This window comes from Oryzias latipes, chromosome 6 (genome assembly GCF_002234675.1).
Source record: "Oryzias latipes chromosome 6, ASM223467v1".
NCBI lineage: Eukaryota > Metazoa > Chordata > Actinopteri > Beloniformes > Adrianichthyidae > Oryzias > Oryzias latipes.
The window spans coordinates 30,453,145-30,478,042 of NC_019864.2; the positions used below are offsets into that span (position 1 = coordinate 30,453,145).

Genomic DNA, 24,898 nt, shown 5'->3' on the forward strand with positions numbered 1-24,898 from the left:
TTTGCCTTATCTTATGCAGGTCTTATGTGTGAAACTGCAATAATATTAACAATAAAATAGCAGCTCGGTTCGTCCTTTTTCCAATACCTTGGTTGATTCTTCTTAATGTCTAAAATACAAAATTAGGCGTAAACTCAGATTTTAACTGAGTTTACTGCTTGCTGATTGCAATCCAAAGTTAGGATTATCGCCAAGAACAGGGTGTTTTTCAAGAAAAAACACACAAAACTTTAGCATTTAGCATAGTTTAGTGAAAACAACAGGGAACCAATGGAACAATGGAGTACGTTCCCTAAGGCCAGGGGTCGGCAACCCATGGCTCCGGAGCCACATGTGGCTCTTTCATCCATCTCTTGTGGCTCCCTGTGACTTTGGAAAATAATGAGTATTTTATAATAATTAAATTTTATTTTAGTTTGTTCATTTTTCATGGCATTTCAAAGGCGCTGATGGCTCCGCACGAAGCGCGAGCCACGTAAAAAACAGCTTTGTAATGAGCTCGTATTTATCGGGCGAGACCTGCAGAGCTGATAGCAGGAGGAGACACGCGGGGCGGCTTCAATAAACACTCCGATCTTCTGCCGGGAACTTGACGTGCCGTGGGGCAGAGACCAACTCGCTGATGACAGTCTGAGAGTTTGCGTCCTTTTCAAGCAATATTTATTAATATGTCTAATTATCCTAAGTTTGATTAGTTACTGTATGAATGTATAACTGATGATTATATTGCTGTTGTGTATTATTTCTACTTCATTGCTTGAAATAAACCATTTCAAATCAAATCAAATCAATGTGCATTTGCAGCGACGTATGTCCGATTGGCCAATCTACATGTCAATCAAGTCCCGCACTTCTCAGTGAGGATTTTGATTGGCTAGTGGATTTTAATGAAGTACTTTTTAAAAAAAAATCTTTTCTGGCCCGCACTCATGTCATTGAAGATCGACCGGTTGATCGCGATCGACGTACTGAGCACCTTGGAATTATATATACATGCATAATATATATAATGATATCAAAACGGGTTGTGGCTCCGGGTGCTTTCTTTTTATTAGGGCGGTCCCAAACGGCTCTTTGAGTAAAAAAGGTTGCCGACCCCTGCCTTAGGCAGATGTCAAAGTCCTACGTTCACACTGCAGGGCTTAATGCTCAATTCCTATTTTTTGAAAAAATTCGATTTTTTTTGCAAGACCGTTCACATTTCCAATTAAATCTAAACTTTTGTGATCTACAGTGTGACCGTGAAATGACCCAGAAGTGACCCGCATGCGCAGAGGAGTACTCAACGGTGAACGACGTCACTCGTTTGCGGAAGTAGTAGCCAACAATTAACAATGGATGTCAACAACAGTGTTGTTGGAGCAGCACAATAACAATCTTCTCATTTTAAGAAGGCATTGGAGCCAGGATCGTCTGGACCCACTGTTGTGGAATGGAGATGTGTATGTGCTGCTGCCGCATGCGCATGTGTGTGTAAGAGAGAGGAGAGAGCGCATGCAGCAAGGTAGAGAATGGGGGGGGGCGCATTTATGTTGTGTGTTAGGGAGGAAGGAGAACAGTAATAAAAGAAGGTTTCCCCCAGAATAAATCCTGTTGACTCTTTTTTAACCCGTTCTGGAGAATCTGAGGGTCCGAACGGGGAAGTGAACCCCGGAGGACGATCCGCCTTCGATCCCCGGCGCTTCTGAATACGGTCGGAAAGGGGAAAAAAAGTCATTGCGGGGAAGGTTCAACACCACGCTCGGCCATTTAGCTGGAAATATTTTCAAAAACCGCCTGGTTGCAATAAGAGCCCTGGAGTTTGGCCTGAATGGAGCTGTCACCCCAAATATTAATCCAGTCGGTGACCTCACTTCCCTTCCACTGACTGGTCTCAGCAGCATCGTCCACCATGGTTGATGTTTATGATCTAGTTCCTGCCTACTTTAATGCAGAATGATGACGTTTGTAGCGTATCAATGACGTACGGGTTGGATACATGTGGCCTGGCCGGTCAGACGGTGGTCGCATTTGAAAAGATTGGATACATATCGATTTGGACACATACCCAAGTGGCCTGGGTCGCATTTGAAAAGATCGGATCTGTGTCATTCAGACTGTCATGAAAAGATCAGATGCAGGTCGCATAGGGGCAAAAAAATCGGAATGGGGTCGTTTCAGCCTGCGGTGTGAACGTAGCCTAAGGGAATGGGCATTTTGTTGTTGTGCTTCTGCCAATGATGCTTCAAAAAGGTGTTCATTTAAGATTTCTGCCATGTTTTCACATTTGAGAAGCCTGCATGTGGGTTTACAATCTGTCATCCAGTTTTAGGGTGAATCTGCACAGCTTCTCTGCTCGGTGGAAGATCTCATGACGTTAAGTCAAAGGAAGCGGTCAAGAAGATCAAACAACAGATATATGGATCTATGGGAGCAGCGGAGAAACCACGAGGACAGTCCAAGTCAGTGGTTTTTTTTCTTGTTACCCCCTTTGGAGGAGGAGAAATGCTCCCTCTCCACACCCAGCCAGGATTCAGCCAGTGTCTGTGCTGTAAACCTCATCCTCAGGGTGGAGTCTGACGTGATTTCAATGAACTGATCCTCCTCAGCAGAGCTGCTGTGTTAAATGGATCTCTCAGTCAGAATTTGATTACATCAAACTCTAAGGCTGTGAATGGATTCAGTGTTTTGGCCTCTTTTCTTAACTCCTTCAATGAACACAAACATTTCCAGAAGCTTGAAGATCCAGATAAGCTTGAACACGGGACTCTTTTCATTCTAAAAAGTGCCGGTGCCCTCTTTCATGTCTGCTTTGTTCGGGTCTGGTTTGCTGGTGCAACGCCGTAACCCCATAAGTCATCCCTGACAACCTCGGTTTGAAGCTGCAGGCAGCTGCTCTCAGGCTGAGGATTAAAAGAAAAGCAAACCAGGCTGGGGGTTCAAATGAAAGCAAGATGTTCAGTGATATTGAGGAATATTGAGTCCAAAGAATTCGGGGCAGGTGAAGCATTGGGAGGGGGGTCTTTGCTTAAGAGGGTTTAAGATGAGGAAAGAGTCATTTCACGTAAACATCTTCTCTTTCAGAAACTTGTCACTAAACCCGATTCTGAAGAACCACACAATAAATTGGAAAACCTCAGAGAAATGTTTAAAAATGTTACCGTCCCAGTTTAAAAATGCAGATACATTTGCGCAGGATCTTCTGCAACTAACATCAAAGCATAATCCACAATCAAAGAGATATATATTTGTTATTATGACACAACGCACAGCGGACTCCAGACACACACCACTAATGAGTGTGAGGGCTGTAAACACTGGAGCTACATCAGGCCCGGTTCGTTATTATGCACGATACACATATTTCCAAAAGTAAACAAAGAAGGAGAGCCTTTTCTGTTCAGTGAGTGGAAGTCTGTTTCTTGTGCTGCATCGTACCAAGCTGACAGCTCAAAGCAAACATTAAAGGAGAGGTAATTTAACGCTGAACTAGAGGTTTTGAATTCCTTTGCTCTCTGCCTGATGCAACAAAATCCGTCGGGCCTCAGTCGCACCGAACGGGCATAATAATGAGCTGCAGACGGCTCGCTGCAGTGCAGCGGGGCCTGGATGATTAAAGTGAGTTACAGATAAACATTTCTGTGCCTTTCCCAGCCCAAACACAAACCTTAAAGGCTTTGCCACGTTCAGGTCCCTCTCAAAAGGAATTTCTGAGACTTCTGCTGACCCAAAACTCACTTCTCCTGACTGCAAACATATGAAAATATCTCAATATATATGACTTTGGTTGAGGAACCGCCGCCTGAAACCCAATCCGTCTCCTTGTCACACAATCCCCGTCAAAACCAGCAGGGATTAAACTCATTCAAGACATGCGTCTTTGAAAACCAAGACCTGAAGAATGAGGAAGTCCTCAGTGGACCCTCCCACCCCACAGGGGGTTCAAAGCAAAGACTGGCTGACCTGAACGTAGTCAACATCTAGAAGACCACAGGAAACAAGCAACCCCGACAAAGGCCCCCATAGCTAGCTGCAGGGGAAACTCATCCAGAGGAGCCGACAGAGTTACATGTGTTATCTGCTGTCAGGACGGTCCCGGCCCAGTTCGCAGGCCCTGGAAATGAGACAAAGATCTCCTCCAGATTATTGAAAGCTTTTGTAACCTTCCTCCAGTGAACTTCACTTGATAGGGCAGGAGAAACCAAATGCCATTTCTGCCTGCAGCCCCAACGAGATCCATCCACCTACTCTGGATAAAGGTGCAGGACCGGAGAGCGAGCGGGGACTCGGACCCACCTCAGGACAGCTGCTCAGAGACAAAGAGTGAGGAAGGACAAAGGCAAAGGAGATCAGCTTTCACCAGCCTTTGTTGCTCTATTATACAGAGCACGACCGAAGACAGAGTCCGGCCACTCCTTTCACTGATAGAAAATGACAGTCCAGACGTGCCATGTACCCATGTCTCAAACCACAGGACCCCCCCCAGAAGATGGAGGCTTCCTCCAGACCGCCTGACTAAACCAGGATGAGTGAGGCATGTCCACGGTGGAAATGTTCAAACACAGGGCTGCAGGTTTTTATGCCTCGATTAGCCTCATTTCTAAACCAGGAACATCACTTTAGTAAATTATGCTGAAAATATCTATAACCTGGTCCCAAAGTTTTCCTTCAAAACAGTTTTATTTCAATTCGGCGTCAACACTTTGGGTTGCAGGAACCAGAACGGGTCGGCACAGATTAACGCCTGTTCCACTTCCAGACTTAAAAAACTAGCTTTGCTTTGGAGTTCATCCCATCCCAATTAACCATTACCAGCAGGCATCTGGAGGGACAGCAATGCCCCACTTCATCCCAATCTAAACAAATTCGACGAAAAACGGAAGACGAGCCAAAGTTTTCTGAAAATGGAGCATTTGAAACCCCCAGTCTGAGCAGTTACTGCAAGACTGCAGGTTTCTGAGGTTCAAGCATAAATGTGCAAAAGACGAGTCTGTCTGAACAAATCATTAGGGTAATAAAATGGAAGATCATTTGCTGAAAATACTGCAATGATTATTGATTGATAAAATAATGTTATTGATTTTAAGCATTGTAGTTAAAGCAATAAAAAATTCACACATATTTATCAAACCCATTACAGAAAAGATGAAATGTATAGATTTAAAAGAAAAAAACAGAAGAAGAAAAACAAAAAACACTTAAGTCTAAATGAAAGAGTGACCGTTAACTAAAGACATTTAACAAATGCTGTTAAGGCCGTGTCACACAGCCGCTACGTACATTTTGCACACTTTCGACGTATGAAATGGCGGCCTTTCGTGATCCACGCACGGCGTGGTGTACGTAATTGGTAAGTGTTTGTTGCGTTCGTCATTCATGGGTTTCAGCCGACGGGTCTTTACGCAAATTTGGTTTTGAACTGCTCAAAAGTTTTGGTCGGTTGAGGATTACACAGTTCATGCATATTTTATGTAATTTTATATGCAATTATTATTTAAACCTTACGGAGTTGTGTGTGATTTTTACAAGATGCATATTGCAAAGTTGTGTTTTGTGGCTTTCAACATCTGCTCAAGAATGTCTAACGGACTTTTAACGCATGAACCACCAACCTGCATATCGTGTAAACGGCGCACATATCACGTTAAAATTTCATAACGTGCGCGCTAATCACTAATGAATTGCATATAAACAGCTCAATAATCACGCGCGCTTCATGTTCTACGTTGGTTTATGTGTACTTCGTGTAGTTTTTTTTGTTCTTTTTGTGGTTTCAACGTGGTTCATTCCTCATACTTCTTTCAAATTTTCACCTAAAGACTACGACTTACTGTTTTCACGTTTATTCACAAATGACCAATTTTCATCCGAACAGTATTATGGCTAAAATGTTTGTGGTCGCTGTGTGACACGGCCTTTAAAACCTCACGGCTGAAGAAAAAGCTCAGTAATAGTCCACTCTCACTGACAGGCTTGTCGGTGTGAAACCTTTTTTTAACTTCCACCAGCCGTCTAAGACGCCTGCTGTCTAGACCACAGCCAGGCTCAGCCAGAAGCCTTGGCAAAGCTGAGACCCGGGTATTAAGGTCAGAGAGCAGAGGTCAGCGCTTCGCTGATCAAGCGAACGACTGGACACAAAGCTGCCAGCTGAGGATTGGTGAGGGATAAGAAAAGGCCCTGCGAGTAATCAAAGGAAAGGTCCGGCATGTCAGCCCCTAGAACTACTGATCAATAATTTACACTCTGCGCTGAGTTTTTATAAAGTAGGTTAAGCAGAAGACTGGAATTTACCACACAGCTGTCAGACGCTATTAAACAGCTAAATTCAACATGACGGGGGGAAAAATCAAACTAAAAAAAAGCGTTCACCTAGAAAAACATCACAATGGTGGATTTACACAACTTTATTCAAACTCTGGTCATCCTTTATGTCAAATTCCTATTTAAAAGTCCTTCACTTTGATTAAGAACTCAACATCATAAGTTGCCTTTTTTTCACACAAGTATAGAGACTTTTTCATGTGATGTCTCACAGCTTTGGTCCACAAAACTGCTGCAGTGGAGGCTTTTAGTGTTAAATCAAAGAAGAAAAATGGAAAAACCAAAGTCCAAGATGTGGGATGTTTGCTAGATTTGAAGCTGAAAATGGCAAATCAAAGATGCGAGCCACAGATTGAAAGCAATCTCTGCAGATTGGGTCAAACTCACTGACAGCATCAGCTCTAGATGTCCTAAAAAAAAGCTTCTGAAGACAAACACGACAAAGACTTTTGCCACACATTAATCAGTCTGTTATGTGTTGCACATCACAACATTTGACTGATGTTCAAACTGCTCTATAAACAAAGGAATACCCAGAGGCACACGGTTAAGGCAGGGATTTGAACCGTCACAGCTCTCCCTCCTCATTGACAGAGTCTAACACTGTGGGATGGTGAGATGAAGAGTTTATCTGGACAAGCACGGGTTTTATAGTCATCCTCCAGAGCAACCTGTTGAATTAAGAGCTGCTCTGAATGTGTAACGGAGCCACAAATAGATCATGACTCAGCTGACTCATCATCTGACTCCAACAAGAAGGTTCAACCAAATCTCCATTTACGTTTATTGCTCAACAACTGGATGACGAGACGCCTCGTGACTCCAGAGTTACTGTTTTATTTATAATTGCAAGGAATCTAGACTATTTATGGAAATAGAAAAGGTTAGGCCTTTGTCACAATTGCCTTTAAGGGTGGATACGGGCTGTCTGGGGGCAAAAGAAATGGGCAAATCTGTGCAGGTGGCCCGCAGGAAATTTGAAGGTTTTAGTTTGCTCTGTAAACCCGTAGAGACAAAATGTTCATGCACATGTTTTTGTACAATCCACAAGCAGGTGAGACGCAGGTGTGTTGTACAGATTTTTTTTACCGATCTGGTCTGCACGATGCGCCCGTTAGTGCTGTTCACATGATAAATGCGTGCGTCCTACGGACACTTGTGTATCACGTGCATACGCCGTGCGAGCAGCGTTTGCGCGTGGTCAGTGAGGAGCCAGTAAGCGTACCCTAATAGAGACTAGAGTGTGGGGTAAGGATGCCGTCCAACAGCATCACCCGTACCTCATGAGTGCGTGGAACTTCTATTATCATTATATATACTTATATATGTAAGTAGAACACGTCAATGTAAGGGTGGGGTCATCTGGACCCCACAAGATAGCACAAGGGTTAAGATGCAGCTGCTCCTCTCTATGATCTCTACGGGCTCGGACAACCGAAAAACCCGCAGCACCTCTACGGCCAGGTCAACCCCTATATGGGTGCCTGTGACAACGCTGCTCTACCTGATGAAGGATAAGTTCAAATAACACCATAACCGTCAACCATCACCTGCTTTTTGGCTCTAAAATTAAATGTTATCCGTCAGCAAAGTAAGCAGTCAAAAGCAAAACTTTGTTGTGTGACAAATTAGATCTCCAGGTCTCTCTCCAAAAAGAGATTTTAACTCAAGGGACTTCCTGGTAAAATAAAGGTTAAGTGAAAAAATACAAGAGCTTTCTGTGGATCTGGAACCACAGCGGAAAGCGAAGCAGAAGTGGGAGCTTGGCTTCCAGAACCGGGCACGGCTCGGGCCTCCTTCTGCTACAAACCCACAATGAGCCTTTATTGTGCGGCTGATAAGTTGACAGCCGAGACCATGGGAAAGTCTGCAGAGCTCTATAGATTGCTTAAACAGAACATATCGGCTGGAGACGGGCGACCACATCAGAGCAGACATCTCAACAGCAGCGGGTCTCCATTACAGCGGGTTTAGGTTGGAAAGTGGGGCTACGATTAATCAGAATTACAGATGCAAAGAAGACTGAAGGCTGCACTGCATTAACCTCATCATTCAACAGCACCCTGCACACCCCCCAAAGCGTCTCATCCGGACATTCTTGCCTAAAGGGTGGTCTTTGACTGTTGATAAGAGGGACAGAAGATTCAAAGGCCTTTTTCATGGGGTCAAAAGGTTAAAGCAAAAGAGGAAGGCGAGGGGGGAGGAACAAAAGATGCTTTAAGATTGGTTAATCAAATGTCTGTCCATCACTGTTCTGTGCTCTACTCTCTGGTAATGGGTGGGGGAGGGGGGGGGGGGGGGGGTTTGGAGGAATGAATAAAAACGGGTTCCTTTTCCCCCATACCAGCTGAATTCTCCCCAGAGCTCTACATGCTCTCCCGCTAGCTTACAGCCCCTCACAACCTAACGTTAGCGCTGAGCAATATCATAGCCGTCCAGTTTAGGTCCAGATTCCAGCTCAGACGAGGAAAACAAAGACGTTCAAGGATCCGATTGTCTGACAGTGGAAGCAACAGTTCTGCTTTTTCCAGATTCAGCCATTACACAGCAGAATGGTATGTTCATCCAGTAAAACAGTATGTCTGTCTCTATAAAGCCAAATGTTACTAAGAGCCCCCCCTTTATTGAAGCCTACATTGATTATATTGTTAACTTAACTTGTGGGGGGGGGTCCTAAAAACCATGTGGGGTTGGGCCTCGAGGGGCCAACGGGTTGAGGACGCATCTGACCAAATCTGTCCGAATCATCATCTAGAGACTCCCACTCTCTGAATAAATGATGACAGAGTCGGAGAATGTGACCCCCCCAAACATCAGCATCATGAGCTCAGGGACTGACCTCATCTTGCCCCCCCCTTTAACTGGGAGGAAGGCAGCAGCAAAGTCTGATGAATGCATTACGGCCCCCAGCCTTCGGATCCAGCATGGATCCAAACACTGAAATGATCCAAAACGTTCCTGAATCTCTGTCCATCCTTACGTTTCGGCCCCACAGAGAGACGCCCGGCAGCAGACGTTCAGTGTGGAGCGTCTGCTTTTTAACCTGTAGGGTGTTAGACTCCACGGCCTCCTCTGGGTCGCTGTGATCGGTTTTTAAGTCAGAAACAACTTAGCCGGAGCAGAGTTCTCTGTTCGTTGGTCGTGTTCGTTTTGTGTGGGGCAGCTGCACACATGTCATCTGAAAAGCACAGCGGGGAACATTCGTGCTCAGCAGACTTTATTAGAACAGCAAAAAAAAGGCAGAGTGGACACAGATGGGGGCTGTCAATAACAATTCGCCCAGCCGTGTGAGCGCAAACACAGACGCCACACCCAGCGCCACACCGCAGCACGGAGCCGTGCTACCGCCGCACCAGGAGTTATTGGAGGCCGGGCGGCAAAACCAGACGGCCAATGCCTGGATGGATGTGAAGAAGTGCTGCAGGAGGTGCAAGACCTCCATGAGTCTGACAAACTGCTCTGATGCCACTGAGGGTGGAGAAGCTCCAACCGTCACAGACAGCTTTCAGGAAAAGAGAATTAAAATGGAGCAGTGAGTTCATTCAAGAGCTGAGGTCATGGTGAGAAAGCAAAAACAGAAGTTCACGTAAATGCCCACAGAGTTTCATTTGGAGCTTTTTTATGACTTCAAAACGATGTGAAGCAAAGCAAACGGTAGAGAAGTCCTGCAGAAGCATCGACTCGTTAGCTCCATGCTACAGAAACCCAACTCAGAGGAAAACTCCCGCCACTCTGCAGACACTGTGTCATAGAAAACGCCACTGGCCTTTTGGTTTGGGCTAAAAGCGGAATCATCATCATCATCATTAAAAGACCACTGGGAACGCTTTGACAAACGATTAAAAGATGATCTGAGTGGGACTTCAGGGCCAGAAGAGTCTTTTTATAAAGTGAAATCACAGAAAAAAATGAATATCCAGAGTTAAAATGACACCCTTTGTCTTTGAATTAGTCTCAAAGATCTAAAATAGACTACTTTGTAAAAAAAAAAAAAGTCAAACGGGAGGACAGGTGAGTGAACAGGTGGAGCATCACATGACAGTCAGCACTACAAGCTCCAAAGCGAATGACGACAATTACAAATGACACAATAAATAAATGATTCCAACTGAAACTAGAAGGAGCTGCGTTTCCAGAAGGAAATGCAGGGTTGATGCTGTGTTACTGAAAGAAAATGAAAATAATAAAGAAAGGAAGAAATGATCAAAGTTGACTATAAATAAAGTAAAAACAGCACAATAACAAAAAAGATATGTTTGTGAAAAACACCAGAGCCGGGTATCGAACCAGCGAGCTTCTGCACCAAGGATTCCCCATGAGGCAAAAATCCTGGAAAATTTGGATCTGAAGGACCAAAAATTCATAGCTGGAAAAAGCAAAGAAATGGTGGAACAGGAAAACAACGGGCTGAATAACATTCAATTAATGATGGGAGACGACGCTCAACATCGTTGGGAAAACCGAAGTGTGAGGAGCGGAGAACGCGGAGCAGGAGCTCAGACGCCGGCGCTGGTGGTTTCCCAGGCTGCTCCTTGTTGAGCTTCTCAGTCAGCGTCTGCTCGGCAGAGGTCGCCTCTGGCCATCTCCAGCCCGCCCCACATGTGATCCCGCTCATTACTCCCCTCATAAAAGGCTTTTACAAAAGCAAATCAGAAGCTGCTGGAAAACACATGAATTACAGAGTAGATGTGTGTGTGGGGGGGGGGGGGGGTACATTTCATTCCCATGACTGTGGAAGTTGTTGTCACAACAGGAAGAAGAAACAAACTCAACAGCAAACTTAAAATCTATGAAAGTGCTTCGATACTATAAAGAATAAATAAAAAAAAAAAATCAACAAATTCTCGGGCCCTTAGGGATTGATCTCAGCCTGTAATCATGTCCATCCTCAGGTGACACATCCAGGGTCTTTCCTGACCCGGGCCCCCTGACTCGGCATCAGCTGTTCCGGGGCCAAAGCTCTTAGTCATGATCACAGAGAGAGGAAGCTCTCCTCCACATTCCTCCCAAATGAGAGCTCCTGCTCCGCCACGTGATCTACAGGTCTGACCCCTGACCCCCTTTCAGCTCTGCAGACCCCCCCCCCACACACACGCATTGAAACAGGGATGGAATCAGGCGTGAAAGGGTGGCTTCGGAGCTCTCTGAAGGCACCAGGGAACGGATCTCATTGGCTGAGGGCCAAGTCCCCATGGTTACGCCTCTGTCCTCTGTGCGTGCGCGTGTGTGCACGCACGGGTGGTTTGAAGGGGACAAGTTGGGGAGGCATCACGACCACGTCTAACTCTACACCCCCACCCCCCACGGTAAATCACAGCGGATCAGTGCTTCCATCAACCGAACCGGGCTGCAGATCACGGACCTCCAGGAACCAGAAGCCACTCAAACCCACATGATGACCCGACCCAACATGGGGTTCGGGTTCTGATCCGTTATCAGATCCGGTGACCGCATTCCTTTCTCCCGACTCCTTTTCCACTCCAGCCTCGGAAAACTTTCCTGATAAACCCACATTTTCATTTTCCACACTTCCCCGGATCCCGCCAACTTTTTTTCACCCCGACAAACGAGCCGCCATCATCGGCCGGGAACCGCATTCGACTAGCGGGTCTGGACCCCACGAACACAGCGGTACCGGGTACCGGACACCCGTACGTACCTTTGACTTGGCTCTCGTACTCCGTGATGATCTCTTTGTCCTTCTTGGACCTCGGCGCGGACATTTTCCGTGTTTCTGCGCGCGAGGCTCCTTCCAAACTTCAGGGGAAAGTGTTTGTCAACAAGCGGGAATCCTACCGCGGCATCCCGTCCCGGTGGAACCGAGGGGCGAAGGCGGACGCGACCCAGGCAGCTCGGTTTTAAGCAGCAAACGGGTTCCGAAGGCGCGCGGGGCTTTGGTCCTTCATCATGGTTCTGCTTCCCCCGTGAATACACGGCGGGGCCGCGGTCCCGCTTCCCCCCTCCACCCGCGAATCCTCAACTCCGCGAACGGCGCAACAGCCGCCGCGGCAGCAAAAACGGCTTCACAACTTTCTCCCGGTGGGTCCAACCAAAGCGCGGCAGCCGGAGCCGAACCTCCAGCCCAGTTTGGGTGATTTCCGGGAGTGCCTTCCCGTTTGGGAATCGTTACCCCCACGCGCGTGCCCGCTCTTGGTTCCCCCTCCTCCCAACTACTCCCAGCACGCTCCGAGGCAGACAGGGAGGAAGGCAGACTGCAGCACGAGGCAGGAGACGCGCGCGGGTAGCAGGGGCGTGCCCATCAAGTTTGGGGCCCACACAAGAGGCACCCGGGGGGGGGGTTACCAAATGGGGGAGACCATAAGCAATAGTTTTTATTTACAACTGAACGCTCACATTAATTAATACTCACAGACTTCATTCAGGGGGAGATGTCTCTGCAGGTGGCCATCTGTTGAGGGGAATGGCCCCCATTACACACCCATGTGGGGTAAGGAGGCCCTATTCAGCCTCCCAGTTTTAAGAACCCTATTTCAAATAAAAACATTATTGATTTAGGAAAAATAAAATAAAAATATGAAACCATAAGCACCCTTGTACACACTGTAAACACTATTTTCAAAATGGCGGACTTTCGTTTGGGTTTTTGGTCGCTTGGGGGTGACGAACGTGTCTACATATTTTTTTTAGAAAAATCAGCTAAACTTTTTGTTTTTAAACTTATCCTGCCCAACAGCTGGGCAGACAGATAAGAGCTGAAGGCCTCTTGTATTGAACATATTTTATTTGAACAACAGGGGTTATGAATCTTCTGACAAACCAGGGGGGTATTCCAGGAAGCATGTTTAAACTCCCCTGACTTTAACCCTGAACTCTGGCTGAAATCCGGATATGAGTTAGCGTAATTACGGTCTACTTGGTAACCCTGGGTTAATGCGCGTGCACGTGAAGTACATAAAGACATTCTCAATGGATCGCCGATTTCTGGAGTCACCATGGAAACACGTGGTGAAAAAAAGAGATCGCTATACTTCAGTGAGACAGAGTCTGAGATTAATGACGGCGTATGAAGATTATACGTCCATCAATAAAGGAATACGGCTGCATCATCAGCAAAAAGAGTTTCTGCTTGGAGAAAAAGAATAGACAAAGTAAACCCACGAGTTTCTGATCTCATTTCTATTTTCATTGTGAGCTTGGTTGGCTAAACAGCTAAACACATTTGGTCAAAAACCCACACTTCCGTCCAGACAGGCAAAGGGAATGGTATCCCACAATCCCTTGCGGTCCCGATCTAACAGCAGCACCAAAGTTACACCTACCTGTACTTCATTGAATGAAAGTAATATAACTGTCTGATAACTACGTGTTATTTTTAAGCTGACTTAACTAAAAAAATGATTTATCTTAACTGAAGCAAATAATTAATTTAGATCAAAGTAAAAAGTTTCTCTTTCCAACATCCATATGTGGTCTTATCACCCTCTCATGGTGGAAAAAGTATTATCTGAGCTTCTTCATCCACTAAATCATCTTCAAATGGACACGCCATGCTGCTTCACCTCTCTGTAAACAAACTAACCTTCAACTAAACCTGCTCCAGACCAGGTTATGTTCAGAGCATGAGTTGCTATGGCAACTTGACCTACCCTGAAACATACCTCCATTTCTGGAACCGAAAGCTGAGGTTATCAACTTCCTTAGCCTCAAACTTACCGTGGGAGCTAGCATAACCTGCTTCCTGGAATACCCCCCTGAGGTATGTCTGAATAAACCCCTTTTGTAATTGAGGCCAAACTTTATTCACTGTAACCCTTGTGCTATCTTAGATGACCCCCCCTTCCATTGACGTGTTCTCCCTACCATGACAAAGGTGGATAAAGGTGGAAAGATTTCATGTAATCCATGGACACCAGTGAAGATCACAAATCATTGAAGAAAAAAGGTTCAGAGCTCTGTCTAGTGGGTCTAGATGACCCAACTCCCAAAGTTAAAGTGCCTAGGATAGAACAAGGGTTAATCATATTTGAAAATCTTTTGTGTTGGACCGGACGGAAAAGGTAAGGAGGGGTGTTAGAGATGGGGGGATAGGAGGGTGATTATAGAGGGGGGGGGGGGGTAAAACCATGAAGCAGCATAAAGCAACAAGTTTCTGGATGGTTATAATCATTACAGTGAGGTTCAGATGCAATACCAGGCAAGGCAGGGGCCAGCCGCCCCCGCCCAGGAGGAGGACACCCAGGGGAAGAGGGGGTCCACAGGAAGTGTTGTAAACATGGCCCGACCAGGCTCACCCACAGTTGGAACTTTGGCGAGGCCCAGCGCTCAGGGGCAAGGACCAGAACCCACACCACAGGGATCCCTCTCCCTGCATGGAGGGAGGGCTGCCGGGCCCAGGAAGCCAGCACCTATGGGACACCACCGCCGTTGCCAAGGGCCCAGTACCCCCCCTCCAGGGATGGGGTAGGGGACAGATGGTTCGAGGTCCCACCTTCCTTGTGGAATGCATGTATGTGTGTTTATGTTCGAATGTATATTTTGAAGGGTAAAGGGTGTGTGTACTAAGAGGGTGCAGTTAAAATTGGCGGGTAGGGCACTGAAAAGACATCTGCTGCTTGCTGGCAGTGATGTCCAAGCGCCCCCCTACCAAGGGTAAAAATAAATCAACAAAATTACATATTTGGATTTCATGGATGGAGGTTTTTTGTTAACCACGCACACATTCCTAACATCTTCATGTCTTATTGTTTTGTAACTGGATTTGGACATTTTCATATTTTTGAGATTTTGGCCCCTTTCCTTTTGAGTGAAGTTTCTCCTGCTGTGATGTCATTATTGTAGGGGGCGGAGTCGTTCACTCTGTCCAAACGTCATTCTCATCGGCTATTAGGTGTGTCAGAGTTTTGGTAAGGTGTTCAGTTTATGGCGGGTCAAAAGAAGAACTGGGAAAACAACCTGGTCCTGGAGTCCATTTATTCTGGCAGCAGAACAGAATAAAAGCACCAAAAACCAAAACATCTGATCTCATCTACAGAACCAGGATGCAGATTGAAGACATGTGGCCCTCAGAGCGGTCCAGAATGATCAGGCCGGACCAGAACTGCCAAACACGGGGTTTAAGTCAGAGGAACCACATCCAGAGGTCCATGATGCAGCCACGTTTTCAGATGAACGGAGGCCAACCGTCCACCATGTCGACCCAGTCAGTGAGGAAACACATGAGGTCTGCTGCTCCTTACATAAGCTGGATGTTTGGTTAAATTAAAATGACTGAGTTCTGGCACTCTGGTCTACAGCGCCACCTGCAGGCAATCAAAGAGAAGCACAGACGCTTTAAAATCCAGACAACAGTTTTATTAGTCGTTCTAAAAAGTGCATGCTGGACATCACTTAAATAAATGGAACAAAACATACTCTGTACTACAGTTATGATAAACAAAACAAACAAAAAAACACCAATATCCATATGTAAACCTGCTCACAAACAATATAAAACTCCATGAACCAAAAAATCTTCTTCCATTATTTAGTGTTTAATGATGACAAAAGTACCGCTTAAAATTGACACAAACATAAAACTTCCTAAAAACAGCAAATATGATCTCTAAATGCAGTTCACAAGTGGAAATAGTTCATAGAAAAGTAAACATTTTGTACCAATGGCAGCTTCACAACAACAATAAGCAGCACCAAAAGGGAAGTCACTGAACGTCAGCACTTCCACCGCGTCAGCAGTACATCTCCACAAACCACACCAGCCTTTCTTCCTGACTATAAGTCAGGCTGGAACGTCATCCACTTCTGAAGAAATTCTCCTCCAGGGCCTCAGTGAATCTTTCCTTCATCTGCCGCCGGAAACTGGAGTACCACTCCAGCAGCCTCCGCCTCCTGTCCACCCTCTGCTCCTGACTCATCATCTTCTCCCTCTCCAGGATGGCGGGCAGCTCCTTCCAGGCGCTGATGAAAATGAAGGGCGCTCCCGCCGCTTTGAGGAGGCGGAGCGGGGAGCTGGGCCCGGCGGCGCACTTCCCAGGCGTCAGGACGTCCTCCACTACGGGAACCGAGCCGAGGGAGCAGGCCTCATAAATGCGGTAGCACTCGGTGTTGATGCCCACCGGGCAGAGGGTGAGCTCGCTCTGGGCCAACGCCGTCTGATAGCGCCTCAGACCGTCCGCCGTTTCCTGAGGGAGCCACCTGAGGTAGGGAGGAAGAGGAGGAAGAGGGGGCAGCTGAAAAACCAACAGAACCAAGCCCTGCAATAGTGATTCAACAGGACTCAACCCAGAGTCCAAAAGAAATTCTCAAAGCACTATTTTTGATCCATTCACCCGTTTCTGAGTATTCCTTTAAACCCCGTCCCCAACCCACAGGAACAAGCGGGTTCTCTCATTATGATGTCACAAAGTGAGGAACCGCCCCTTCCAGGAAGAGTTTGTGCTGCCAAACTCAAAGACATTTTGCAAATACAACCACAAAAGACGTATGAAGATGGAATTGGTTCATAAAATATCAAGAATGGACTCACTTATCCCTGGCTGCGATGAAACATTCCTTTTCTAAGCCCGACTGTTTCAGCTCGTGCATCATCGTTTCCCTGGACGAGTTCTTGTAAACGGTGCCTAAGAAGTTACAGAGATACGGTCGGCTGGCTGTGATCAGCTGGGAGTTGGGTCGGATGACGGGGAACTCCCTGTACCTGCAGAGAGGAGGAAACAGCCGTCGGTTTCTCAGAGACAGAAGGCGCCTACATGGGAAGTGCGGGACGTACGTGGCAACGCCGAGAGGCCACTGGAAGACGTCCTTGTCGTTGACCCACGGGCTGTCGTACACCAGGAACAGCAGGTCCACGAAGCCGCCGTTCCTCTTCAAATGTGGGGCGATCCAGTCGTTGTCGCATTGCTCGTTGCCCAGCAGAACCACAGCCACGTGGGACACCGTGCGGGACTGGACCAGAGCTTGGACGTGCTTCAGCCAGCGCGTGGAGTACAAAACCTTCTGCTCCTCGCGCCCATTCAGAACCAGAACCAGGCTGTTCATGTCTAGAGGGACGTGACCCTGGACCACAGCTGGACCTGTGTAGAAACTACAAACAGGAGACGTCAACAAGTGCTGCAATCTGGGACAGTCTGGGGTAATTCCAGAGAGGGGTGTCACTATCTTACCTCAACTCGACCTTTCCAGACTGCAGCTGCCCCTCTCTCCATTGTGCTACTTTGTCGGTGGGGTTAAGGGATCCTTCTAAGATGTGTTCCCAAAGGTAAAGCCCTAAAGCAGGAAAGCAAATGCTTTGATATTCAACACTGGAAAGCCAGATTTAAGATTTCCGCATCTAATTTTGGTAAAGTAAGTAGAAAACTAAACTGTTTTTGTCCTGATAAAGTCTGCTGTTAGCGGAGGAATCCACCATCTGGGGCAACAAGGGAGAGAGAGCGACGTGTAAACCAAGAACGTTAACAGCCATCATAAATGTTCAGAATCTCTTTGACACACTTTAGGGTCTGAACAGCGAATATTTCAGGAAACATTACTGGCGTTTAAGCTGTCTCTGTGTTCAAACCAAATTAGATCACTGCAGTTTAAACTCTACAGATATGGCTTCCTACAAACTTCAGAGAAATTTTTCTCCCTGAAAGAAATTATAAAGATCTAATGAAATGTTAAAACACGTTTTTTCCTTTGGAGCGGCTGAGGCGGGTCCATTATTTGTAACAAAATAAAATAAATAAATACTTCTTAGCCAACAAAGTCTTTTTTCCCCCCACTTTTAAAATGTTTCCAAAAACTTTCCAGGTACAAGTGACACATGACACAGTCAACAAACCCACCAGGACCTGTCCACCCTCTGCATACACTCAAAGGCTGCGGGGGAAATAAACCACTGATCATGTGACACCGCCGAAACAATGGCGGCTACAAGCATCTTAACGTATCTCCAAACACTAGCATGTAGCAAATACAAACTGTACATTTACAAACAAAAATGACCTTTTATTTCCATGAACTAAATCATCATTATTACTAAAGAGGGATTGTATCCTATTACTGTGACTTTATCATAGGCCAGTAAACCAAAAGACCTGCTGACCCGCTGACTTATATTTCTTAAAATAAAGGAAGTGACTATTCACACAGGCACGTGGGAATTCAGGGTTTAATTCCCAGAGTGTGCAATGATCCAGTGTGGATCCTTGCAAGACCCGACATGCTATTGGCTCACTGTGTAGCCACAAGGACCCCAAGCCCCTGTGCTCGTCCCCAGCCCAGATCGAATAAAGGATTGTGTCCGACATAAAAATCTCTCTGCCAAACCACCTGTGACCTGCGACCCCTGCAGGGATATTCCTAAAGGTCAACAATTTTTTATTGGTGCGAGATGAAAGTTAGGGTTAAAAGATGTGCATTTTGAAGATACATATTGTTCATTTTGGCCACACGTTTCATGTGTGGACAACAGAAATTTCCATCCGGTTGCATGAGAGTATGTGCAACTGACACTGGCCTAAAATAAAACTAGCAGTATGAGTTTATGAAAACACAAATGTCGTGCAGATGTAGCTGGACGGTGTTTTGAATGATTTACAATAATAGCCGCACTACAACAGAAACAGCAGAAATGATTTATAAAAAGTTATTAGAACTTTTATTCCAATCATCCAAAATGTAATCTTTAAATTTCAAATGTTCTTGCTTACTTCTTGCCTATCTGACCTCTAGTTGGTATGATCTTTGGATACAATTTATTGTTAATACATTTAATAGAATACGACTAAAAAATGTTCAATCTGTTGCTGGTATTTGATTCATTCGTTCAACAATTACCTTTTTGTTATTATTTAAGTAATTCAATACTTCAGTAAATTATTTGAGGACTACCATGTTTACTTGTACTTGAAACTTGTACTATCCCAGCCGCCTCAGTTAAAAAATAAAGTCAAAATCTGATATTGTGCTCCTCTTTTTAATGCAGAACAACAGAAATCTACCACTTGGTCGTTTCTTCCAAACACTACTCACCTATTGCCGCTTTGCCCCAGATCTGGACCTTGTATTTTTGGGGTTTCTTCTTCTCGATTCTGCTCATGTGCTGCTTGAAGGCCTCTCTTTTCCTGTTCAGAGCCGAGTTGTACTCCACCTCCTCCTCCTCCCACGGATTCCACTCATCCGCCACAAACGGCGCGGCGCCACCGCGGACTCCGCCTGAAAGAAAGCACAGCACCGACTCCGTTAGACTTCTCTCGTGGCTCCGTCCTGTCGGTCTTTGCTGCTTCTGCGGGGGCCCTGGCTGCTGCGGCCAGCGAGCGAGTGAGGGTTTACCGGCGGGCGCGCCGCTGTTTTTCACCACCCGGTGAACGCGGGAGATCACTTTGTTGCTGAAAAAGACATTATATGCTGCGTAAAGCGAGAAGGCCACATATGCGAAAATAATCAAAAGAAACAGCTTTCTTTTCGGTATTTTCATCTTCGATCTGTTTCCTCAGGTAACCATTGTGTGGCTCATCGTTTGTGCGAGGACCCCTTGTTGACATCACAAGGACCCGTAATTATAGGTAGCGCTAAGGAATGCCTGACCAGAAAAAGGCTTTTCTTCGTTTGTGATAAATAATAAAATGATATTATCATAAAATATATGTATTTTATGTAAAAACATGTTTTTTGTTTTTCTCTGTGGGAAAAGGGGGGTTCCACACGAAGAAGAATGTGATTACGAAATTACAGTGATGTAACAGGAACGTTATATACATACACAATTTCTGGCAGGACAGATTAAAGTGTTACGCACAACAGATCAGCACACAAGAAGGTCGCGTCCCCAGACTACGGGTTCTGACATTTCTCTTTTCGGGTGAAGATGATGTCCACGTTGGTTCGACCCGGAGGGTTCGCTCCGTACCTTCAAGTGACCAAACACGGAGCTAAAAGCCTGCTGTTCCCCGGAGCCGCGGAGCCCGCTTGGGGTGAGGCCGAAGTGAACCAAGTTAGCCGGTGTCGACCGGCATGATTAGAGCGTTACACCTTTACAATTTTTTTAATCCGTAGATTACGTTTGTGTTTAATTTAGAGGCTTAGGCCGACATAAAACTGTATATATATCATGTTTACTGTGCTTTGTTTGGTGATTCAGACAGTAACAATTATAGAAAAGTAGAAAAATAAGTAGAAATATAACAAATCCGCAGATTTTTTTTAAGTTTTTTTGTTTCATGATAAAAAAAAAAAGATCATTTGATTATAGAGGCTCTGATTGACCAAATCCATATTATTAGCTTAGGGTGCAGAGCCCCCCTGTTCAGGACAGGAAGTTAACCTCCTCCTCAGGTGTTCACTAGAAAGGTAAAGCAGCTGCTGGAAGGACATGCGCTGTGTTGTGACACCGCCTGAGCCTTTTTTTTTTCTTGCCTCTGCTCCTGCAGGAACTCGTCTGGCCCACACAGACATCAAGATCCCGGACTTCTCAGACTACCGCCGTCCGGAGGTTTTAGACCCCAACAAGTCCTCGCAGGAGAGCAGCGAGGCGAGAAGAGCCTTTTCCTACCTGCTGACCGGAGCCACTACTGTCGTCGGTGTGTATGCAGCCAAAACTGTGGTCACCCAGTTCGTCTCCTCCATGAGCGCCTCAGCCGACGTCCTGGCCCTCTCCCAGATTGAAATCAAGCTGGGGGACATCCCGGAAGGGAAAAACATGACCTTCAAGTGGAGAGGGAAGCCTTTGTTCGTCCGCCATCGCACAGAGAAGGAGATCGCAACCGAGGAGGCCGTAAATCTCACAGAGCTGCGTGACCCCCAGCACGACAAAGATAGAGTGATCAACCCAAAGTGGGTCATCGTTCTGGGCGTGTGCACCCATCTGGGCTGCGTGCCCATCTCTAATGCGGGTGACTTTGGCGGGTACTACTGCCCCTGCCACGGCTCCCACTATGACGCCTCCGGAAGAATAAGAAAGGGACCCGCCCCCCTCAACCTGGAGGTCCCTTTCTACGAGTTCCCCGATGAAGAGACTGTTGTGGTGGGATAAAGAGTATTTTAAAAACGGCACCATAAGTTTATAAATCGTTTTAGGGAAAATTTCATTTACTGTGACTCCAGCAATAAGATGAATAAAGCACCTTAAGTCTTCTCAATCCTCTCTGCATTGACCTTCTCTGCCGGTAAGAATGTGAGATGGCGACAGAAAAGTTTTATTTTAGGCTTAGTGGAAAAAAACGGAGAGAATTCAGTCAATTAGGAAGCAGAAAAGGACAAAATCTGCCAGCAGAACAAACCTGGATCCCACAAAACATTGCAGAGTTTAATTAAAAAAACAAAAAAACAGCACCTACGGGCCACTTTTCTTTTATTAAAAATAAATACGATAATTCTTGTTAAATTGCAAACCATCTGATGAATGATGAATATACATCAGTAGTTTGGCTCAACATCAGTCTCGTCTGTCGCTGCATAAAATAAATAAGGCTTTACAAGAGGATTAAAAGATTTAAAATCATAATCATGACAGATAATAAAAGGCAGCTGCTTATTTGTCTTATGAGTCCATAGTGATACATGATCCTATATCAGTTTTAAAGTCATAATTTGTGATGGCACCTATACATGTCCAGAAAAATCTATACTATCAGTCCATGTAGTGCACCTCTGCCTGCAGCTCCTTGGTGACGTAACCAACCAGAGCGGCGGTCAGCTGCTGCTTCAGCACGCCGTTGCTCATCACCAGAGCAATCAGCTGAGCCACGTCCGTCCACTGAATGTCTCCAAGGACGGCCATCACGTCATCATACAGCTTCTGCTGCTGCGGGGGGCTGAGCTCCATGATGATCTGCGGCAGGGGTTTGAACTCTCCGCTGGTCAGCCAGCAGCCGAGAAGTCCGCCCACAGCGCCACCTGCAGGAGAGGTTTTAAACTAGCGTGATCGGGGAACGGTCCTGAGCAGACGTGAAGGTGGATTTTCCACTCACCCACGGCGATGCCAAGAGGACCTCCGATCAGGCCTCCAGCGAAGGCCAGCCCACCCGCCGCCGCCGCTCCCTTCCCAGAGCCTTTCACGGCGGTCTTGATCTGCTGGTTGGCGGACAACTCGCAGCAGAGCTTCATGACTTCATCGACTCGTGGGGCCATGCTAAAGGTCAGGGTTCAAGGTTCAGACAGTTCTCAACCAGACGATGCGTCACTCGGATTCTGTTATTCTGATACTTTCAGAAATGACAAAAAAGGCTTCACGCCATTCACCATCTACTTTATTAAGACTTTCATACCGTTCACTTCACTCTACAAAGGTTAGTCTTATGATCTTTAAAAAGACACAAAGGTCCATAAATGAAAGAGATTAGAAACTGATTTAAAAAAAAAATTGGAGATAAAAAATTATTTTTTGAAGACGAGTCTTAAATATGTCATTGTTCTTTGATGAAGTTTGGTTTCTATTTATCTTTAGTTTTAGTGAGGCGTCCTTATGTTGGATGTAGGGAGGCTTCCGGACATTCTGTGTGTTTTATCATTTCTATTTACAAATAAAGCACTTTGTGTTACTGCACAAAAAGTGACATGTCAATAAAGTTTGATTTGATGTGTTATTTATTGTGACATTGAATTTATTTTTGATGATTTTAAAGGAAAGACTACATTCCTTTTCTTCTGTTTTTTTTTTCTTTTAATCATTTCAGAATAAACAAAGAGAAAATAAAGGTTTGGAGAATTTTTAAAAGGAAAGCTGTTTCTGATCTGTTAACGTTTGTTAATTTCATGACAATAAAGAGAATTTAAACAAACCTGAAGGTGAATCAGATGTACATAAGTAGGATTAACGTTTTCATGCTAAACACACCAAAAACATTTGATTTAATCTGGTGATGGTCAATATAAACTATTTCTTAAAATTTATACTTAGAATATTTTGTCCTAAATTCAATTAAAACCTTAAGAATGGATTAAACTTGGTTTCCGGTCTTTAAATTGGTTTTAAACAGCCGAAAAGGCGCTTTAATCATGAGTAAATTGAAAGGCTAACGTGATGCTTTTGCTAGCTGGCTCTTTTTGTCTCTTTCAAACTATATAGTTTAATTTAAAACATAAATCCATAAGCGGAATAAAAAATAAATATACCGGACATACCTGACAAAATGATGAAATCTTTGACCCTTCTTAATGCGGTGAGGTCATTTTATCAGAAGTTAGGCTTTGCTGATCACCATCTTTAGCTAACATGTTTGTGTGGGTGGCGCAATGCCCGACGGGAAAAACAGCGGTGCTGCATTCAGGAAGTTTCGGAGCTTTGTGTTTCAACAAAAACACAATTCTATTTATTTTTTACTCCTTTATAAAGAAGCCTCAGTCATTTATTTATTGTTGGTGGAATAAGTTTGTATTCTTATCAAAATAGCTAATTTTATTCCATAAATGACACGAGGGACAGGAAATACAACAATCGTGGAGTTGGACAATCTGAATCGAGTAGCTGAACCTAAAGAATCAGTGTTTTATAAAAAATAAAATAAAACATTCACGAAGAAAGATGGCATAGCATAGTTGGGCTAGTAGAGATGCCAGAAGTAAAACTTTCCATTCACAATATATAAAAGGCGTCATGTTGTTGTTTGTATTATTATTATGATTATAATGATGATTATGATTATTATTATTGCTTTGTTTTATTGATCCATTATCATTATTTTTGTTCGGTTGTCAAAAAAAGAATAAATAAAAACTTGAATTATAAGAAAAACAACAATGGAGTTACGGCTCATTTTAAATGTTTAAACTGTTTTTCGTCCTCTTTTTCTGGTAAATTAAACTAATCGTAACATTAGTAAAAGGTTTTTCCACATGGTTCTAAAGTAAGCAAATGATAGTTAATTTTTAAGGTAATTGGATCTGTGAACACTGTGAATGTATAACTGCAATCCAGTCATCATAAATGATAATTTGAGAAACAGGTGTGTTGTGCTATTTGAACACCACAGATGCAGAAAGTTGTCACATTTCGTGTTTAACTAAAATTAGAAAAAGTTGAAGAAGGCCTGTAAGTCAGTATTCCGGGCTGCAGCTGTAAAGTTTGATCAAAAGTGAACATAAAACTGTGATTTTTGCTGTAATGACGTTATATTAAATGCCGACATCAAGAAAATGGATATTTTAACTAAAAGCAATAATTCGCTGTTCAAATCCAACAGAACATCCTTTATTGCATCTTCTTTCAACTATTTATAGTGCATCCAATTGCAACGCATGCAGACTAAAGTTTTTTTTTCTGAACTGACAGTTTAATTAAAGCTAGAAGTAATATTTTTTTTCTTTAACGTGTGTTTCTGTTTGTTAGTTTTTATACGTTTTAATGCTTGTACAGCTCTAAGTTAAGATTCGGTTTATTTTTTATGTTTCGTAAAATATTTACAATACTAAACATTTACCCAGAGTGCACTCTGGTAGACTTTTCTAGACGTCAAACAGAAATGACACGCTTGGTTTTCAAAGTAAGAGCGAACATTTAGATAACGTGTTAACATTTTAAGAAAAACACATGTAAGATACGTGATAACGAAGATTAAATTGGCATGTAATTTATGGTTTGGTGTTTTGGGAGAAACTTGCATAAAAAAACGTTGCCCACTCCAAGTCTCTTCCGTTCACGGGTTTTATTTTGAAACTAAAA

At 44.7% G+C, this 24,898-nt stretch overlaps 4 protein-coding genes across 9 annotated transcripts in view; 1 reads left to right on the top strand and 3 right to left on the bottom strand.

The window, feature by feature from the left end:
- LOC101163409 (SLIT-ROBO Rho GTPase-activating protein 1) overlaps positions 1 to 12,516 on the bottom strand; it is a 73,377-nt gene extending 60,861 nt beyond the window's left edge. For 3 of the 4 annotated variants that reach the window (XM_023956101.1, XM_023956103.1, XM_023956104.1), the window contains exon 1: positions 11,960 to 12,516. In XM_023956101.1, coding sequence (XP_023811869.1) covers positions 11,960 to 12,023 — 64 coding nt within the window. In that variant the 5' untranslated portion in view covers positions 12,024 to 12,516. The remainder of the gene's footprint in view (positions 1 to 11,959) is intronic. The other variant, XM_023956102.1, reaches the window with a different exon arrangement.
- Positions 12,517 to 15,590: 3,074 nt separating this feature from the next.
- rxylt1 (ribitol xylosyltransferase 1) lies at positions 15,591 to 19,801 on the bottom strand. 2 transcript variants are annotated; one of them, XM_004069860.4, is made up of 6 exons: positions 19,573 to 19,800; positions 19,273 to 19,455; positions 17,421 to 17,523; positions 17,027 to 17,341; positions 16,784 to 16,954; positions 15,591 to 16,452 (listed from the first exon to the last, which is right to left on the bottom strand). In XM_004069860.4, exons 1-6 carry the CDS (start codon positions 19,715 to 19,717, stop codon positions 16,050 to 16,052), a joined length of 1,320 nt encoding a protein of 439 aa, XP_004069908.1. In that variant the 5' UTR covers positions 19,718 to 19,800; the 3' UTR covers positions 15,591 to 16,049. The 2 variants fall into 2 exon arrangements, with proteins under 2 accessions (XP_004069908.1, XP_020559950.1); XM_020704291.2 differs by having other exon boundaries at positions 19,273 to 19,801.
- A 198-nt stretch (positions 19,802 to 19,999) lies between these two features.
- Positions 20,000 to 21,377, top strand: LOC101159190 (cytochrome b-c1 complex subunit Rieske, mitochondrial). Of its 2 annotated transcripts, none has more exons than XM_020704292.2 (2): positions 20,000 to 20,213; positions 20,661 to 21,377. In XM_020704292.2, the coding sequence occupies exons 1-2, from the start codon at positions 20,108 to 20,110 to the stop codon at positions 21,269 to 21,271; spliced, it is 717 nt and encodes a 238-aa protein (XP_020559951.1). In that variant the 5' UTR covers positions 20,000 to 20,107; the 3' UTR covers positions 21,272 to 21,377. The 2 variants fall into 2 exon arrangements, with proteins under 2 accessions (XP_020559951.1, XP_004069909.1); XM_004069861.4 differs by having other exon boundaries at positions 20,002 to 20,213; positions 20,670 to 21,377.
- Positions 21,378 to 21,572: 195 nt separating this feature from the next.
- LOC101159435 (protein C19orf12 homolog) lies at positions 21,573 to 23,494 on the bottom strand. The gene is made up of 3 exons (XM_004069862.4): positions 23,362 to 23,494; positions 22,209 to 22,369; positions 21,573 to 22,134 (listed from the first exon to the last, which is right to left on the bottom strand). Exons 2-3 carry the CDS (start codon positions 22,366 to 22,368, stop codon positions 21,869 to 21,871), a joined length of 426 nt encoding a protein of 141 aa, XP_004069910.1. The 5' UTR covers position 22,369; positions 23,362 to 23,494; the 3' UTR covers positions 21,573 to 21,868.
- Positions 23,495 to 24,898: the final 1,404 nt, after the last annotated feature.

Coding starts and splice junctions, on each gene's coding strand:
- LOC101159190 (XM_020704292.2), top strand. CDS start 20,108: ATGATGTCCACGTTGGTTCGACCCGGAGGGTTCGCTCCGTACCTTCAA. Junction 20,214..20,660: donor AGCCGCGGAGCCCGCTTGGG/GTGAGGCCGAAG, acceptor TTCTTGCCTCTG/CTCCTGCAGGAACTCGTCTG.
- rxylt1 (XM_020704291.2), bottom strand. CDS start 19,717: ATGAAAATACCGAAAAGAAAGCTGTTTCTTTTGATTATTTTCGCATAT. Junction 17,524..19,272: donor CTGGGGCAAAGCGGCAATAG/GTGAGTAGTGTT, acceptor TTCCTGCTTTAG/GGCTTTACCTTTGGGAACAC. Junction 16,955..17,026: donor TGGCCTCTCGGCGTTGCCAC/GTACGTCCCGCA, acceptor TCCTCTCTGCAG/GTACAGGGAGTTCCCCGTCA.
- LOC101159435 (XM_004069862.4), bottom strand. CDS start 22,368: ATGGCCCCACGAGTCGATGAAGTCATGAAGCTCTGCTGCGAGTTGTCC. Junction 22,135..22,208: donor TCCTCTTGGCATCGCCGTGG/GTGAGTGGAAAA, acceptor CCTCTCCTGCAG/GTGGCGCTGTGGGCGGACTT.